This window comes from Acomys russatus, chromosome 32 (assembly GCF_903995435.1).
Source record: "Acomys russatus chromosome 32, mAcoRus1.1, whole genome shotgun sequence".
NCBI classification, from domain to species: domain Eukaryota; kingdom Metazoa; phylum Chordata; class Mammalia; order Rodentia; family Muridae; genus Acomys; species Acomys russatus.
In genome coordinates this window covers 14,630,465-14,648,587 of record NC_067168.1, presented here as the reverse complement: position 1 = coordinate 14,648,587, position 18,123 = coordinate 14,630,465, and the positions used below count along the sequence as shown (strand labels likewise).

At 42.6% G+C, this 18,123-nt stretch overlaps 1 protein-coding gene across 1 annotated transcript in view; it reads left to right on the top strand.

The window, feature by feature from the left end:
- Me1 (malic enzyme 1) overlaps window positions 1-18,123 on the top strand; it is a 104,640-nt gene that overhangs the window by 9,671 nt on the left and 76,846 nt on the right. The window contains exons 2-3 of the mRNA XM_051140179.1: window positions 6,617-6,750; window positions 8,721-8,870. Coding sequence (XP_050996136.1) covers window positions 6,617-6,750; window positions 8,721-8,870 — 284 coding nt within the window. The remainder of the gene's footprint in view (window positions 1-6,616; window positions 6,751-8,720; window positions 8,871-18,123) is intronic.

Sequence of the window (18,123 nt, the reverse complement as noted above, 5' to 3'; positions counted from 1 at the left end):
AGGGAATTGCTTCTATTAGGCTGGGGCATGTCTGTGGGGGAATTTTCTCGATTGCTAATTGATGGAGGTGCTATTCCTGGCAGGTGGGCCTGGGATATATATGGTAACTGAGCAAGCCAGAGGAATCAAGCTGGTAAGCAGCGCAGAGTTCCTCCATGGATTCTTCAGTCCCTGCCCCGGGATCCTGTCTTGAGTTCCTGCCTTGGCCATTAGATGTAAGATAAGCCTTTTGTCCCCAGTTGCTTATGTCATGATGTTTTATAGCAGCAGCAAAATGTAACCAACATAGCATTACAAGCGCAGATTCAACAGAGAACTTGTTGGAAAAATATTAACTGAGTGTGGCAGTTAGCTTAGTGTATCGCACTGCCTGGGCCACGGGGCTGCCCAGACATTTGGTCAGTCGGTATTCTTAGCTGTACCTCGGAGGATATTTCTGGATGGGTTAACCTGTGAGTTGCGTAAAACAGATTCCCTTTTCTGGTGTGGGTGAGCCTCATTCAATCAGCTGAAGGCCGGGCTGGAATGAAGACCAAGATGGAAGGACGTCCTTTGCCTGTCTTTGAGCCGGGACATCAGGCTTACTCTTCCTTTTTTCTTTAAACTCTTAACTGAAAGATTTCAAGGACCAATACCATACCACTGACTCCCCTGGGTGTGCAGCTTGCTAGAGGTAGCTCTGTGGCTTTTCTGCCCCATAGTCATGTGAGCTGATTACAATTCTCCTATAATTAATAACTCTCATATATATGTGTGTGTGTATACATACGCATGTATGTATGGCATTTCTGATAAGCTGACCAATGGAACTTCACGAGCTCAATGAAGTGGCTGAGTGAAGTCAGAAAACGTTCTATGCATGTCAGCTGTGGCCCTGTGGAGGCTGCTGACCATAGAATTTCTGGGTTTATCATGTGTCTTAAAAGGTAAGTGTGTCTTAAAATTTGTAGTGTAGTTCTCAGTAGCAGTCTTTGACATGTTTTATTCCAAAGGCCCCTTTCCAGTTTTATTTAAGTGCATATGTTTAAATCCACTATTTAAACAGTGCACCTGATTGTAAGCCGGGCATAGTGGTGCACGCCTTTAATTCCAGCACTGGGGAGTCAGAGGTAGGCAGATTGCTGTGAGTTCAAGGCCAGCCTGGTCTACAAAGCGAGTCCTGGACAGCCAAGGCTACACAGAGAAACCCTGTCTTGAAAAACAAAAAACAGAAAATGAAAAGAGCAACAGCAACAAAACCCCTGATTGTATTGAAACTGTTGAAAATATCTGAAAATATATGGTGAAAGATATATTTATTATAGACAAATTATGCCAAGAAAATATACTTAATGTGCTGACACCTGAATGCAGTTTAAAACACGCCTTTTTATTTGCTTCTTTTCAGATATCTTACTGTTTTGCTAGTTCAGGCCTTAGTTTTCTGAAGAGCTGTAGGTGTGTATGACTAAGCCTGGCCCAAAAGTTTATTTTGTGTGAGTGCATGTGTGCATGTGCATGCGTGTGTGCGTGTGTGCACATGTGCTTGCGTATGCGTGTGCACATGTGCTTGTGCACGGATATGGAGGCTGGAAGGCAGTCTCAGGTGTCGGTCCTCAAATGCCATCATCTCTTTGCGAAACAGAGCCCATTATTGATCTGCAGCTTGCCAATTGGGCTAGGCTTTACCTTAAAGTTTTTATGCAGTTTGGCAGAAGTTCTTTGTTTTGTTTTGTTGAGACTGAGTCTGTGTAGCTCAGACTGGCTTTGAACACTTTTCATGTTTACTTTTTATTTTTTTTAAAGACAGGCTATCACTGTGTATGTGTTCCTATCTGGACTAGACAGAGCTAACTGTGTAGACCAGGCTGACGCCAAAGCCACAGAGCCACCTTCCTCTGCCTGGAACGTCACACAGCCCTTGAACTCATGGTCTGACTGCTGTAGCCTCTCTGTGGCATGCCGAAATGCCAGGCACGTGCCACCATACCTGGATTCTAAATCCGTAAGCCCTCCCCGCAACAAAACCTCAAGCATTGAGGCGTCGGGGGAGATGTTCAGTCACGTGCCCAATGTAAAAGCATGAAGATGTAGGTTTGATTCCTCAGCACCCATGTAAAAACGCTGAGCGTACTGGGGCATGTCTCTAACCCCAGCACTGGTTGGAGGTGGAGACAAGAAGATTCCCTGGAGCTCATTGTCCGGGCAGCTTAGCAGAATTGATGAGTTTCAGGTTCAATGAGAGACCGTGTCTCAAAAAATAAGGCGGAGGAGAGCAACTAAGCAAGGCGATCGCTGTGGCCTCTGTTCTTCATGCGTGTGTCTATGCATATGCCCATGCAGTCGCGCACACATGTACACCCCAGACATACACATGCCAACATAGGAACACAGGAAATAAGATTGCACACCACTAGGAAAATATAAAAATATTATGTTTTAATTAGAATTAGAAAAACAGCATATTTAAATAATAATAATAATTTAGGGACTCTGAAAGCTGTGGGAGGGATGAATGCCTCTCTTCTTGTAGATGTAAAATATGTACATAAACTGTGTGGGTAAATTCCGAATACGACAATAAAAATTGAGCCTCTTAAATTTTTTTACTTGGTTTGAGACAGGGTCTTGTTAGGTAGCTTCAGCAAGACTTGACTTTACAATCCCCCTGTCCCAGTTTTCCCTTATGCTGGAATTATGGGCATGTAGCTTCAGTTTCATTTATTTGATTTAGAATAATAGCTAATAAAAGTATAAATTTATCTCTTGTAATGTGTGTTAATAAAATTTTCCAAAATTCTAAAATCTTTTAAATATGAAGAAACTTTTTTGTTGTTTGGGTTTTTTGTTTGTTTGTTTGTTTGTTTGTTTGGGACAGGGATTCTCTATGTAGCTGCCCTAGACTCATTTTATAGGCTGTCCTCGAACTCACAGAGATCTGCCTGCCTCTGCCTCCCAAGTGCTGGGATTACAGGCATGCACCTCTGTGACCAGCTGAAGAAACAATTTTTAAGATTGGTTTGTCAAACTATTTTCAGTAACATTAAGTGTACAGGAATAGAGGCACCTTGTCTGTGTGTGGTGAGTACTGTAGGGTGTGGAGGCACCTTGTCTGTCTGTGCAGTGGGTACTCCAGGCTTTCGAAGCACCTCATTTGTTTTCATCAGTGTGTGATGAGTTAGGACTCTGGGGTATGGAGGCACCTTGTTCATCTTCTCTTCTGAGCACTTGAATTTCTCTTAGGTTATTTGAAGTTTCTTTGTGATTGCTAACTTTTCACTTGCCTTTCTGGTTTGTAATACTTCTTTTCTGCGAAAGAAAAAAATTGTGTGTAGTTACAGAAAATTGTTGAATTCAAACCACGCAAGTTCTCTGGGAACATTAGAGATGGTCATTGCAGATTTGTTTCCTGGTAAGTTCCTGCTGACTCAGCGAATCTCCCCTGCATTTCCTGCAGTAGTTGTGTTTACATGTAGCCTTGTAACACAAGCCCCTCTTGCTAGCAGTGTAATTCTGACTTCTGCATAACAGGCTTAGATTTCTCGGAAGCTGTGAGGAACCCTGACGCGTCATTCTGTTTGCTGCCGTTTGCAGTACAGCAATGCCCCTCTGCTGTCTGATGGTCACCACTGTTTTTTGTTTTTGTTTTTGGAGACAGGGTTCCTCTGTTACACAGAGCCCTGGCTGTCCTGGACTCTCTTTGTAGAGCAGACAGGGAGGACAGAGATCTGCTTGTCTCTGCCTCCAGAGGGCTGGGATTACAGGCATGAGCCAACACACCAGCTTGAGTGCAAGAGTCTTGAAGGAGTAAGAAAAGGAAAAGACAGGAGAAAAGCTCAGATTGGATTTAGAGTGTTGAGGGTGCCCCAAGAGGATGAGCATTGCAGGGGGTCTGGAAACCTGATCTGTGTGTGGACATTTAACCTTTCAACTTGACAAATTTGGCAGAAGTCAAAGGCAAGTTAGACCCTGTGTGTGTACTCTGAAGCCATCGATCATTTTGCAAGCCCTGCAAAATTGTTTCCGTAAAATTGTCCTAAAATAATGCCTCTACTAATTACAGTAAATAAAATCATTTATTATCTTAAAAGTTTCAGGGGCTCTAAGATTGTTTTCTTATTTATTTCTTATTATTAATTATTAATTATTATTACTGTTATTATTCTTTGTACTTCCTAAAGGGCCACAAAATGATATGAGCCCAATAATGGAGCCTTCTTTTTCCTCTTAACTTGTTGGCCCATTTTCCCAGATCTCTAAGCCATGATTATTTTTTTTTTTAAGCAGATTACTTGGTGCTTTAGTGTGTCTGTGACTATTTGGCAAACAGTATAGGAATCTGCAGTTAACTAGACATCAAAGACTGTGAGGAGTTTTCCAGATGGCATCCTCATCTGCATGGTGTACGGCGAACAGTACAGAGGTCTGTCAGATCAGACCAGATGCAGACGAATGTAGATAAAAGACCTGGCTAACGATCTGAGTAAAGACGGCCGAGAGCCACTGTTACTTGAGGAGAGGGCATGTGTTAATACTTCTGAGCACAAACTGTGTTCTCGGGATGCCATAGTTTGGTTGGTATTTTGCAGACACCTTGTAACAGCATATAGCATCATTCAGTGTTTTCCTGTTTCTCTGAGGAAGTTGTATTTATTTGAGTTTTTTTCCTAACATTTTCTCCCTCCTCCCAGTTAGAAAAAAATGTCCAAGTTTCTTTTCTTTTTCTCACACACACACTCACACACACACACACGTATGTATATATGTATATATACAATTGAAAATTTGTTAACTTATTTCTCCATCTTACAGATGATTCTTGCACAAATGTCCCTTTCTGATTGCTTCAGATTTAAAAGTAGTTTTACCAGAATGAATACTGTGGTCAGTTTTCTGAAAAGCATTTTAGAGTTCTCAAAATTGTTAGTGTCTATAAAATTAAAAATGAAAATGTTTTGTGTAGAATCCTCACTATGGCAGGATTCAAGAGTCACTATCCCTCAGTGTATCAGCATCCAGGTACAGAGGGAGTGCTGCAGAGGTGCTCATGTACTTAGTGTATGTGGTCCTGTCCATCTATGCTGTCAAGAAACAGTCGCATCATAAGGTACAAGCCTTCCATCGTCTTGGGGCTGCAGTGGTAGAATATTATAGACTGGGTTTTTAAAATGCGAGGTATGCAACTGAGCATGGTGGCGCACACCTGTAATCCCAGCACTTGGGGAGGCAGAGACAAGCAGATCTGTGTTCGAGGCCAGCCTGGTCTACAGCCACGGCTACACAGAGAAGCCCTGTCTCGAAAAAAAGCCAAAACCAAACCAAACCATCATTTTCCATGGTGTCCCCCCCAGCATTAGGTGTAGGAGTTGTGTTCTAGATCTGTCAGTTGGGGCCAGCTGCTCTGTGACTCTGATCACTTGTCGTCTGCATTTTGACTGGTTTCTGTAATGGTCTCCATCTGTTGCAAAGGGAAGTTTCTTTGGATAGGTGGTAAGAGCCACACTTATCCGCGGGTAGGAGGATACATGTTTAGAATGCAGTTAGCATAGTTGCAGTTGTAGGTTCTATAAGCTCCATGCCCTCACTAGCCTTGGGTGATTGGCTCAGTCTCTAGTACTAGGCATGCTTGCCCTCCAGTTAAGTGGGCCTTAAATCCAGTTACAGAGCTGTCGGTTACTGGACAAGGTATATATGCCAGGACTGCACCCTTAGGTGTCTCTGGCCATGATGGTCAGTGTCACGATTTATAACTGCATAGGACTATTGGTTGCTTCTCTCCCTTGGAAGCCTGCAGAGCACCTTCCAAAACTATGAAAAACAGTCCTCTGGGAGGATCCTTTCAAGTTAGATCCAGCTTGAGTCTACTGGGTTTTATGTCCAGAGTGCATGCATAGAAGGATAAAAACATGGTGGATTTGGGCTTTGGGGAGCAATTAGTGTAACCAGGATTGCATAAGGATAGTAGGCGATCACCTGAGGAGGGCGGTTGGAACAGGTCCATGCAGTTTATTCCCTGACCTAGTTCAGAGTTGGACGTGCAGCAGGTGTCAGCTGACCTACTTCTGTTCACATTTAAAAATAGATAACCATTCATTTTTAAATTTTCTAACATCAATGATTGTATCTTTCGTTTCTGTGTGCACATGTATGTAGTATGTATACTACATGTACTTGTGTGCTTGTGTATGTGTGTGGGTTTGCATGCACATGTGTGCACATGCATGTGGAGGCCAGAGGTAGACTTTCAAGCTATTTTTTGACACAGGATGACTCATTGGTTGGCTGGCCAGCAGGAGGCCCACCAGTCTCTCCTTCCCTAGTGCCAGGGTTCCAGACGTGTGGTGCCAGGCCAGACTTTGATGCGAGTGCTGGGCATCGCAGCCCAGGTCCCCGTGTTTACACAGCGAACAGTTTCCTGGCTGAGCTCTCTATCTCCCGAGCCTCTCTCGTGTTTGTGCTTTTAGGTCGTGTCTCCACTCTCATCTCAGCATCTGGAGATAAGGAAGCAGATGGCTAGTGCACAGTTGGCTGCCTATGCTACTGGCAGTGCGCGGTCCTGCCCTCGCTGGAGTCTGCGTGCCTGTGTGTTGTTTGTCTTTTTCTCTTCTCCAAATCATCGTTTTCCTCTTTGTCATAGGACTTGGCTTTTACTCTGGAAGAGAGACAGCAACTGAACATTCATGGATTGTTGCCGCCTTGCTTCGTCAGCCAGGAGATCCAGGTCCTTAGAGTCATTAAGAACTTTGAGCGTCTGAACTCTGACTTCGACAGGTATCACATTTTGAAACCTATTTCTCTCATGAAACTCTCTATAGTCTTTTGGGTTTTGTTTTGCTTTTAAAAGAAAGTTGAGCTATTACATGAATAGATAGTTAACTTTGAGGAGAATTTGTTTGCAAATACGGTGATTTTTTAAAAAAAAAGCTGTTTACTCTATGATCATTTGAATGCAATATTTTTTAAAGATTTATTTATTTATTATTATGTGTACAGTGTTCTGCCTGCATGTACACCTGCACGCCAGAAGAGGGCATCAGATCACATTATAGATGGTTGTGAGCCGCCATGTGGTTGCTGGGAATTGAACTCAGGACCTCTGGAAGAGCAGCCACTGCTCTTAGCCTCTGAGACATCTCTCCATGACCCCCCTCAAATGCAATATTGTTTTTATAACCTAATCTCAGTTTACCTTTCTCAAGATAATTTTTCTATGAGAAAAATAATGGGTGTTCATATTTACTTAATATGTTTTTATATACACACAAACATTCTTATAAGAAGGAAGAAACATCCAAGAAAATTGCTGCCCTCATTTCTAAAATTGCACATTGGTCATCGCTGGTGTCTTTCTGGTGGCTTTCTGGCGGAGTGATGCAGATTTTCAGCCCTGTACAGTCTGGGCCTTGGTAGTGGGTGCGAGTTTCCATCCGTGATACAGCAGGACAGGATCTGATGGCAGGAAGTGGGGCCTTACTTGTCAAACTCTTGTGGGAAACGATGTTAGTCCCTTCTAGGACAGCTTTCTCGGTGACCCAACTGCCTTCTGCTGATGTGACCTCTTGAATTTGCGAGCACCTTTCCAATGGGCACATTGGAGACCAGCTTTCTGCACAGCATCGCACACTTAACATGATCTCTAATCCATACCAGAAATCAACCCAAAGGACCTATTATTTAGATTGTTAAACACAGTTTTTCAAAACTTCTCAGTTTTATAAAGTAGTTGGGATTTTATTGAAGGTTACAGGTAACACAAGAGGGGTTCTGATTAGAAAGATAACTGGACTGGAAATGCCTCTACACCGAGAAAGGCCATTAAAAGCTGGATGCGACGGTGCATTCAGTCAATCCCAGGACTCAGGCAGAGGCAGGTGGATCTCTCTAAGTTCCATGCCAGCCTGGTCTATGTAGTGAGTTCTAGGCCAGCCAGGACTGCATAATGAGACTGTCTCAAAAAAGAAAGGAAGGAAGGAAAGAAAGGAGGAAGTATTAGTTTGCTTTCAGTGCATGGTTAAACTCTCCTGTGAGAGTTTCCTCTTCTTAATTATAAAGACTACATCTACCCAAGAACTGAACAGAATTGTTATTTCAGCAATCATAGTAATGTTTGAGTGACAGTAATCAATTTAAATGTCCTCCTTCTTTGAGATCTTGAGTGTTTTGTATGTATACATTTGTGTGTGTGTGTGCACAAGTGTATGTCTGTGTGCCTGCACGTGCTTGCACGCACGTGTGGAGGCCAGGGGTTGACAGTGGATATCTTTTTCTGTAGTTGCGCACCTTATTTTGTGAGCCAGGGCCTCTCACTGAACCCAGAGCACACTGCTTGGCTGGCCTGGCTGGCTAGGGAGCTCTGGGATCCACGCGTCTGTAACCCCAGCTCCAGATGGTCATGTGGCCCGCTGAGCGCAGCCTTTGCATTGCTGCCAGAGATCCAAACGCAGACCCTCAGGCTCTGTCCCTGTGGAGCCAGCTCCCTTAGCCCCTTGAAGGATAGTTCTAAAAAAACCTTTGCTGTTTTTCTTAAGGCAGGGGTCTCACTGTATCACCCAAGCTGTCCTTATATCCAGTCCTGCCTGTATTGCCCAAGTATGAGGATTAGAGGCATATGCCATCATATCTGCCTTGGTTATACATGCTTTCTACTTGACTAGAGGCGTACCGTGTACTTGGTTGAAATTAGATTTCCAATAGCCGTTTTGATGGTTGGAGGTTGATCTGATTGTGTCTCATTCGCCCAGGTATCTTCTGTTGATGGATCTGCAAGATAGAAATGAGAAGCTGTTTTATAGTGTGCTGATGTCTGATATTGAGAAATTCATGCCTATTGTGTACACTCCCACCGTGGGGCTCGCATGCCAGCAATACAGTTTGGCATTCCGGAAGCCAAGGTATGTGACCTTTTATTTTAAATACAATTTTCATTTTATCTTTCTGTATATTTTTATTTTGTAATTAACGTCAGTTGTATCAATTTATCATACAGAACATGTATGAATTGTGAAATGGTTAAATTGATCAAATTAATGTGTACATTATCAATTATATTTGGCAATTATTCAAGTCAGCTAAAGTAGACATTATCAGTAATTTTTGGCAAGAACGCCGAAACCAGTTTCTTTAACAATATCAAGAATATAATATGCTGTCACCTGGAGAGCTGGCTCAGCAGTTAATAGGTCAAAGTGCTCCTGGAGAGGGCCTGAGTTGAATTCAGTTCTCAGCTGCCACCCTGGGCAGTTTACAACTGCCTGTCACTCCTGTTCCTGCAGATTCAACACTCTCTTCTGGCTTCTTTGTGCAGGGCAGCTGCATTCATGTTCATATACACATTTATATTTAAACCTTAAGTATTTAAGGGATTAAATAACTAAAATACGCTTTCACTAACTATAGTCACTGTGGTACACAGTTGGTCTCTAGAACTCCTTACCTAGTTGAAATTCTGCATTATTTGGCAGGCATATCCTAACCTTACAGCTCCTAGTGGCTCCTGTTCTGTGCTCTGTGCTGTGAGTGGGACTGTTAGAGGTTGTACCCACCAGTGGGTGTGCCCACAGTACCAACCTTTCTGTGTTTGGCTTGTTTCACTTAACATACTGTCCCCCACGTTCACCTAGGGTTTTACGGTGGCAGGATACTCTTTCTTTAAGGCTGAGTGGTGTACCCTTCCATGTGTATCTTCATCAACTCATTCATTACAAAACCGAAGTGTGATTCTGTATCGTGTGTAGGGTGAATAATGCTGCAGTGATACCTATATTTGACAGGCTGATGCCGTCTGCTTGGTTTACATGCTCAGTAGTGAGACTGATGCTTTGTTTGAACCTTTTGAGGAACCTCCACATTGTTCTGTCTACTGGCAGTGTTAATTCTTCGCTTCCAGCACTGGGTACTTTCCTTTCCATTCCTACCCTAGCCAACATGTGTCTCATCATTTTGAGGATAGCCATCTTCACAGGTATCAAGTGATTAGCATTTATTGATGGTCGTGTTGAATAAATTTTCATATACCTATTGTCATTCATCTGCCTTTAGTTTTTTAAGGATTCATTTATTTTAGTTAATGCATGTGCTTTGCCTGCATGAATGTATGTGCACTACATGCATTCCTGGTGCCATTGGAATTAGACAAAGGCGTAGGATCCTTCTGTCGCTACTTCTGGGATCACAGGCGTGCACTACAATGCCTGGTTTATGCAGTGCCACAGATGGAACTCAAAGCTGTGTGTTTGCTAGGTAAGCACTTTGCCAGCTAAGCTGTGTGTCCCTAGCGTCCCAGATTAATTCTTATAGGAGTAATCCTACTCAATTCTTACAAGGGCAATCCTACATCTAATATTTGCTAAGGGAAAAACCTGCAATATCCATTTATTGGTTTTGTGTGGAATTTCTTCTCTTTGAAATAGACACTTTGTATTGGCTTTCAGGATGTCATGGATAATCATATTTCAGAATGTTGTTGAGCTTGCTTAGGTCATCTTGTTCCCATGTGCCCTCAGTACTTTGATTCCTATAGGATTTCCAATTTGGTGTTTCTCTCTGGTTATGACAGCACACTTAATTATGGCTGACCTTGACACAGATGGCAGAGACAGATCTCTCTGTGTTGCTTGAATTACTTACTAACATATCTTCTGAAACTTTTCAGAAAGCCTCACACAAATTAATTATACAGGTGTATCAAGCAGACCTATAGAGTTTCCTTGGAAGTATTTTTACTTGCTATATATTTTAGCTTTAAAAGTTAAAATTTAATTTTGCGTGAATGAGTGTTTTGATTGTGTGTAAGTACACCATATGCATGGCTGGTGCCCGTGGAGTCAGAGAGGGTATCACATCCTCTGGAAAAAGAGTTACGGATGGCTATGAGAAGCCATGTGGGTGCTGGGAACCAAACCAGGTCCTGTGTAAGAGTAGCAACCGCTCTTAAGCACTGAGCCATCTCTCCAGTCCCTACCTACTATATTTTGAAAATGCATTTTCCTGGGCCAGGCGTGGTGGCGCACGCCTTTAATCCCAGCACTCAGGAGGCAGAGGCAGGTGTATTGATGTGAGTTCAAGGCCAGCCTGGTCTACAAAAGGAGTCCAGGACAGCCCAGGTTACACAGAGAAACCCTGTCTCACAAAACAAAACAAAACAAAAAAGAAGATGCATTTTTCCAAAAAATTTCTCAGTCTTTTCTAGTACTTTTTACCTACATCTCATTATACCATATATTTGATAATCATGTTCTTACTTTGATAGTCTTTGATGTTTTTCTAGAACCCTAGAAAGAGTTCAGTCATAACTAGGTTATAACATTCTAGGGAGACAGGGCTCGCTCTCTATCCCAGTCTGGCTTTTTTTTTTTTTTTTTCCCCTGTGTAGACTAAGCTGCCATCAGACTCACAGTGCCCTGCCTCCAGCTGTGGAGCTTGGATTCCAGGTGTGCACCACCACACTAGTCCCGAAAGGTCATCAGCACAAGTTATTTTTGCAGTCTTGCTGAGGAGGCCCAGCCCCTGGCTTGTGCTCAATGTGCCCTTTCTGCTGTCTCATTGAAACAGTAACTTAGTAGTATCCTGTTCGTGCCCTCTTACAGAAAACGTTAAGTAATGATGATTCATCATTTTCCCCGCTGTTTGAGCATATTATTTTAGTAGACAGATCCTCATAAATAATTGACCCTGAAAGGAATGCAACTCCAACAAATCAGGCTTTGAGAAAGGAGAATTCTGGTTAAGTATAGACAGCCTGAGGTGCATAGCTTTTTAAGCAGTCATCTGTAGGTGGTGATCCACTGGTCTGATTTTGGCAAACAGGTGGAGCTAATGCAGGTTATTGAAAACAGTTTAGCAAGCACAACAAGCGTTTCCCAGGATGACCAGCCTAGCACTAGTTGTTCACCAAAAGTTAAGGTGAAAACAGTGTTCATCGCTTAAGTCAACTAGACAAAGCCTTAAGTGCAAATAATAGAATTCTTCTTTCCTTCAGAGTTGCCTAGAGTTAATACCTGCTTTGCAGGTTTTTAGAGGGTGGGGACTGGGCGTAATACAAATGATACAGCTGGAATAATCGTCAGTGCAAAGGAGCTGCCCGTCAAAGGTGGTTATGGTTAATGCTATTGTAACAACTCCTAGCATTTTTTGACATCTAAATGGATGGTATTATTCACCAGCTTTAAAACAGTAGAGTATGTTTGCAAAAGCGAAGTTTAAAAGTCTTTCGAATATTCTAGAAGTCAGTTAAATGTGTGGACTAGGAACTTAGTAGATGAGGCATTTAGAGATTCTGAATTTTGGGAGCTTTTAATTAGTTTGTTTGTTTGTTCTTTGTTTCTGGAAACAGAGTTTCTCTCTGTAGCCTTGGCTGTCCTGTACTCACTTTGTAGACTAGGCTGGCCCCAAACTCATATTGATCTGCCTGCCTCTGCCTCCCGGAGTGCTGGGGTTACATGTGTTTGCCGCCACACCCAGCTAGATTCTGATATTTTTATTGTAGTTTATCTTTATCTTTGAGAATTTCATACATGTATAGAGTGGAATATGATCATACCCACCTCAGTTTCTCTTTTCTTACTCCCTCCATCTCCCTCCAATTTTCATGACTCTCCCCCTTTTGCTAATCCAGTTAGTGCTGTCCAAATGTGCATGGGTTTGGGGCCATTCACTAGAGTAGGGAAAGTCTTCCCTAGGGTGGCAGTATCCTAAAAATGATTATCCCTCTGTGTGTGTGACACTATACCGAGGGAGATATAAATAAACGTCTTCTCAGCCCAGATAGGGAACTGATGGCACACCAAAGTATGGATGCCGCCGGAGTCCAACGTGATGAAACAATCAGTCTGAATGGGGTTACTTACAGGAGCAGAAGTGACTTCTGCTGCTTCACCAAACCAGCCCAGCACGGGTCACCATCCTGAGAGCTGAAAACCTGGTGCAGTCAGCTCCGCAGCTTGGGGAGTAGTATCCTTTCCAGATAGTTTAGTTCGTCTCTGCTTCTTCCAGGCAGCTTGGCTCGTCAGCAGTCCTTCCTGCTTACACATGCTTGGGGAAGGGGAAGCCTAGTGAATCTGGCCAGTTTGGAGGACTTCCCAAAGCCATCAAGTTGTTCGCTTCTGCAGGATTGAATGTTTCAAGTCCCCATTTTACATCCTGTGTCTTAACCTTCTTTACAAAATGGGAAGTTTCATTCTTAAACGAAGCTCCCACATAACTCTCCTCTCCAGCAGTCCTCCACTGCTTATAGCTCCCAAGTAGGGGTGAGACCAGAGAAGACCTCCATGTATTTTATGGAATTTTTACAGTCAAGCTTCTAGTATTTTAGTCTGCACATTATATATGCCACACAAATTATATCTGTGTTAGTTCTGACAATGATGAAGAGTATCAGTGCTGATTGTTGAAGAGCCTCTGTTAGTAGGATTTCTAGGTTTTGCTTTATTTTTTCCCCAGGGCTTTGCATATATTAAACAAGTGCCCTTTCACCCTCTACCTCTCCTGGAAATTTCTTATCAGGGAATGTGGTGGGTGCTGAGACAGAGTCTGTGTCGTCCTATCTGTCCTAGAAGTAACTGTGTAGAACAGGTGGTCTGGAACTTATAGACATCATCTGTCTCTGCCTTCCATGTGCTGGGAGAAAAGGCATGTGACTTCATGCCTGACCTTCTGGAAAGTTCTTAAAGAAATGTACATCAGGAACTATTAAGATGAACCACAGTTAGTGTTTATATACTAGGTCCCTTCAGGATTTCAAAACATTCTTGGAGCAGTCATTAATCAACAATACCTGAACTTTCTTAATTTGTTATGAGGAAGAATATGTGATAAATACAGATACCGCTCTGACCTGGGTTTGAAATAGAGATGGCTACATTTATGAGTCTAGGTCCAAATCTTAAGATAAGGGTGTCCTCTTTAATTGATTTGTGAAATAACAATAAAAAAGAAGCTTAAAATAATATTTAACAAAACCACCAAGGCTGACATTCCTTCAACCAAATAATATGTCTGTTACGTAGTGGGGAACGTAACTGTATTAACCACGAAATGAATGGCTAATTGAATAGAAACTTTCATACTGTTTAAGTGATGTGTCATATAGGTGTGTAATACTAATTTTATTTAAGTTAGAACTACTTTAATAGCTCAGTAACTGGATTATAAAATATGCATGTGTTGCTTATGGAAAGGCACCAGGTTTCATGGCCAGTTTGAATAAGTTTAGACTACATGCTCAGCCTTTGAAATAACCCATGGTATTGTCTTAGTCAAATCAGAGGCTGTAACAAACAGCCATAAATGTAGTGACTTCTTCATAAGAGAGGCTTCTCTCTCCTACTCCTGGAGTCTGTGATCAGGGTTTGTGTGGTTGAGTCTGGAGAGGACTGTCTTCTGGGTGTGGATCACTGTCTGGGTGCTTGTTATGTCTTCATATCATAAAACAGAGCAGTCTGAAGCTTTGCTTAGCGGTGCCTACAGGTATTAATTCTAATCCTGGCCTTAAGAGCTCCACCACCTGATCATGTCAAAAAGGCCCCGCCTCTTAATGCCTTAACACTGGGGCTGAGATGTCCATGGTTAAATGTAGGGAGTGCAAGCAGCTTCAGTGTCTTGCAGCCACCCAGTAGTTTAAACAGTGCTCTACTTATTACTGAGACATCAAAATGCAAACCTCCAGGTAATGCAGTGCCCAGGGGCCCTGGGATTCCTACCATAGGCAGGTGGAGCTGGCTTTTAGAAAATGGCCAGGTGGGTGTTGATTGGAAGCAGCATTGTGGACTCAGGTGTTGCCAGCTAGCAGAGCTGCCCCGGTGAGCCAAGGCTGTACGTACTTGTATGTGCTTTTTTTTGATTTAACCCACATTAGAATTGTCAGGCACAAGCTGGTTATGGTGGCACACAGCTTTACCCAGTACTCAGGAGGCAGAGGCAGGTGAATCTCTTCAGTTTGATGCCAGCCTGGTCTACAGAGTGATTTCTAAGCCAGCAAGAATGATGTAGTGAGAGCCTATTCAAAAAAAAAAAAATAAATAAATAAAATAAAATAAAAAAGTTAGATATGTTAAGGTGACTTCTTAGAACCAGGAAGTATAATAACCTCATACCTCTCACTTAGCCTGCAAACTTTAGAAATTCTTTTAAACATCAAAGCACTGATTTTGTTTTTAATGCTTTCAGAAGAGTGATATGTTGTAAGATGTTGAGCAACTTTTGCTGTTCACTTGTAGAAACACCTTTGGTTTTTTGTTTTTTTGTGGGTTTTTTGCTTTGTTTTGATTTTTATTTACACGGGTTCTATACAAGTGTTCCTTTTCATTTGTCTCATTACTTTTAAAATAAGCTCAGAGTTTGCAATGATTGTGTTCTCAGGTTTTTAGAGAGTGCCGCAGTGGATGTTCGAATGTCTGAACGAGACAGGTCTTAACTGTTGGTCAGTGGAGTTTTGGCCAGTTCTTTGGAAAAAGATGATTGTCCCTGGCAGCGGAGACGCCCGGTGGGGAAGATCTCTGGAGCTATAAGTTCAAAGTATTCTTTTCCTGAGCAGGACACATGCTGCGTTTATGAAAATGTGTGTGTGAGACTAAGTGGGAGTGAGCTCTCTGGTACCATAAGTCCCAGGAATTCGGTGTGTGCCCAGAAGGAGTTTAGAATTCCCAAGTATTTTCTTTCTTAAGCATCGCCTTAATTAGGAAAAATGTGGAGAATGGAAAAAATGCAGACAGGACTCAGGCATCAGTTCTTTACATCAAGATCTAAGGGTCGCCCAAGTTTACGCATAGACACATAAATCTCCTTGGCAAGGCAGGGAGGGAAACGTACCTCCCGCTGTAAAAGCCGTCAGAAACAGAACCCCAGCTCAGCGAGTCTCCATCCCAGCTAGAGGCTTCACATGTGGAAAGCTGGAGTGGAAATTCAGGTTTCAGGTCCAAAAGTAATTCTGCTTCAATCTGTGTGGTAAATCCAGGTGTTTTGCTGTAAGTCTACGTGTAGCATATGGAGAATTCAGAAACAGTTTGCCAAGCTAGTACTCACGAAGACATACACGTTTAGTTACTTCCCTACTTACAGGAACGCATATACTAGAAATGAGAATTATAAAGCTTAGTCTTCACTTCTAAAAATAATAAAATGAAGAGAGGCAGTGGTTATTAGATCATTTTGTGTCATACGTTCTCATGCCTGGAATAGTTCATGTATTAGATAACCATGGTTTTGATGGCTCACTGTGTCCAGAGAGCCTGACTGGAGCAATAGCAGTTATTAATCCTGGTCATCTGAGGGTGGACTGGAGGGAGGATGAGATACAGGCCGCAGGCCTTGAGTCCCCTTCGTGTGGGAGGCAGCGTACATTTTCATAGGCTAGCCATAAAAGGGAGAGCTGCGGTGCTGCACGGGAGGGAAGTTCCTGCAGAGCTATGGTACTTTCCGAGCTTTTCTGACTGGCATTGGGAAATGCTTCCTCTACTTTCGAAATTGGAAATAGTTGAGTGGTTTACGGATAGGTGGCACCTGTTCTAAATGAGGTTCTGGTTTAGTGTGAACCACTGAATTCTAAGGTCACTCTTTTTTCTTTCTTTCTTTTATTGTATATGGAATTTATTTTGGTGCCATAAGGCTCTGTTTCTTTTAATTTCTTCTGGGATGTCCTTTTTTTTCTTCTGTGCAGCCTCTGCTTCTGGCCTAGGAGCTGTTTGTGTTCCTGCTCAGTGAGGGTCACCTCAAGGTGGCAGGCGAGCTCTTGTGTGGGTTAATCTGACCATGGGCTGTGAAGTTCATTGGTGCGTTTGTGTGGCTTGTTCTCCTGGATATGGTCAGTGACTAGAGAATTTACATCTCACCCTTGAGCCCAGTGTCGCTCCCTGCCCGTGCAGCCAGGATTCCACACTCTGTTTTGCCTAGCCCCACTGTCTGGCCTGGGGACATGTAGTGACTCCTCCACTCTACACAGTGGAGCACATCTTGCCTCTTTTTATTTATTTATTTCTCTTTTAGAGATTTATTTATTTATTATTTATACAGTGTTCTGCCTGGGTGTGTGCCTAGATGCCAGAAGAGGGCACCGCATCACATTATAGATGATTGTGAGCCACCATGTGGTTGCTGGGAATTGGACTTGGGACCTTTGGAAGAGCAGCCAGTGCTCTTAACCTCTTAGCCTTCTCTCAGCCTCACGTCTTGCTTCTTCAAAGTGTTCTCTTTAAGATAAATTGTTAGCTTTTTAAATGTGCATACCGCTGCTGGCCAGGGCAGTGTCACACATGTCCTTAAAGTGAGCACAAAGATTTGAACCTCTTGGTTTGCATGGCTTTGTGGGGAGTTTTCTGGGCCAAGAGTAAGGAACTATTTTCACAGATCACCTCAGGGCACGTTTAGGAAGCAAGCTGCTCACTTTTAGTTTAAAATTCTCTGTGTGTTTAAACATAGCAATCACATCAGCACATTCTGTGTGTGCTTCACATCGGATACACATCAGCACATTCTGTGTGTGTTTAAACATAGCTTACATATACCAGGACTTTCAGGGATTGGGAACCTCTTCTAAAGTGGCCTAACACATTAGTTAAATAACTATAAAGGGCCAAGTGTGGTGGTGCCTTTAATCCCAGCACTTGGGAGGCAGAGACAGGTGGAGCTCTGACTTTGAGACCAGCCTGGTCTACAGAATGAGTTCCAGGACAGCCAGGACTACACAGAGAAACCCTGTGCCAAAAAACAAAAACAAAAAACAAAAAACAAAACAAACAAACAAAAGACTCTCAAGGAGTTCAATTACAACTTTAATTGCAATTTTGAGATTTATCAAAAACAGTATACTTTCAAACAAGAGGAATTCATAATTATTTAATGACTCAAGTTTTCACTATATCCCCTAGCAAACGTTTGATTACAACAAGCATTGTAATTTTATTCAGTTGTGCTATGGCTATATCACTCGAATGACTAAAGCCAAATGCCGGTATTTTCTCACACGTGTGACACTCCTTAGATCTAGGTTTTGTATGCTCGTTCAGGCTTTTTGCTCCCGGCATGCTTTCACTCTCGTTATATGTTCTCCCTAATGGGTTGTAGTTATCAAAAGCGAAAGCATTAGGAAGCATTTTCTGAGACAGTGCTACTCCTCCCCATGGTCCTGACCAGAGTTAGCGGTGGAAAGGACAC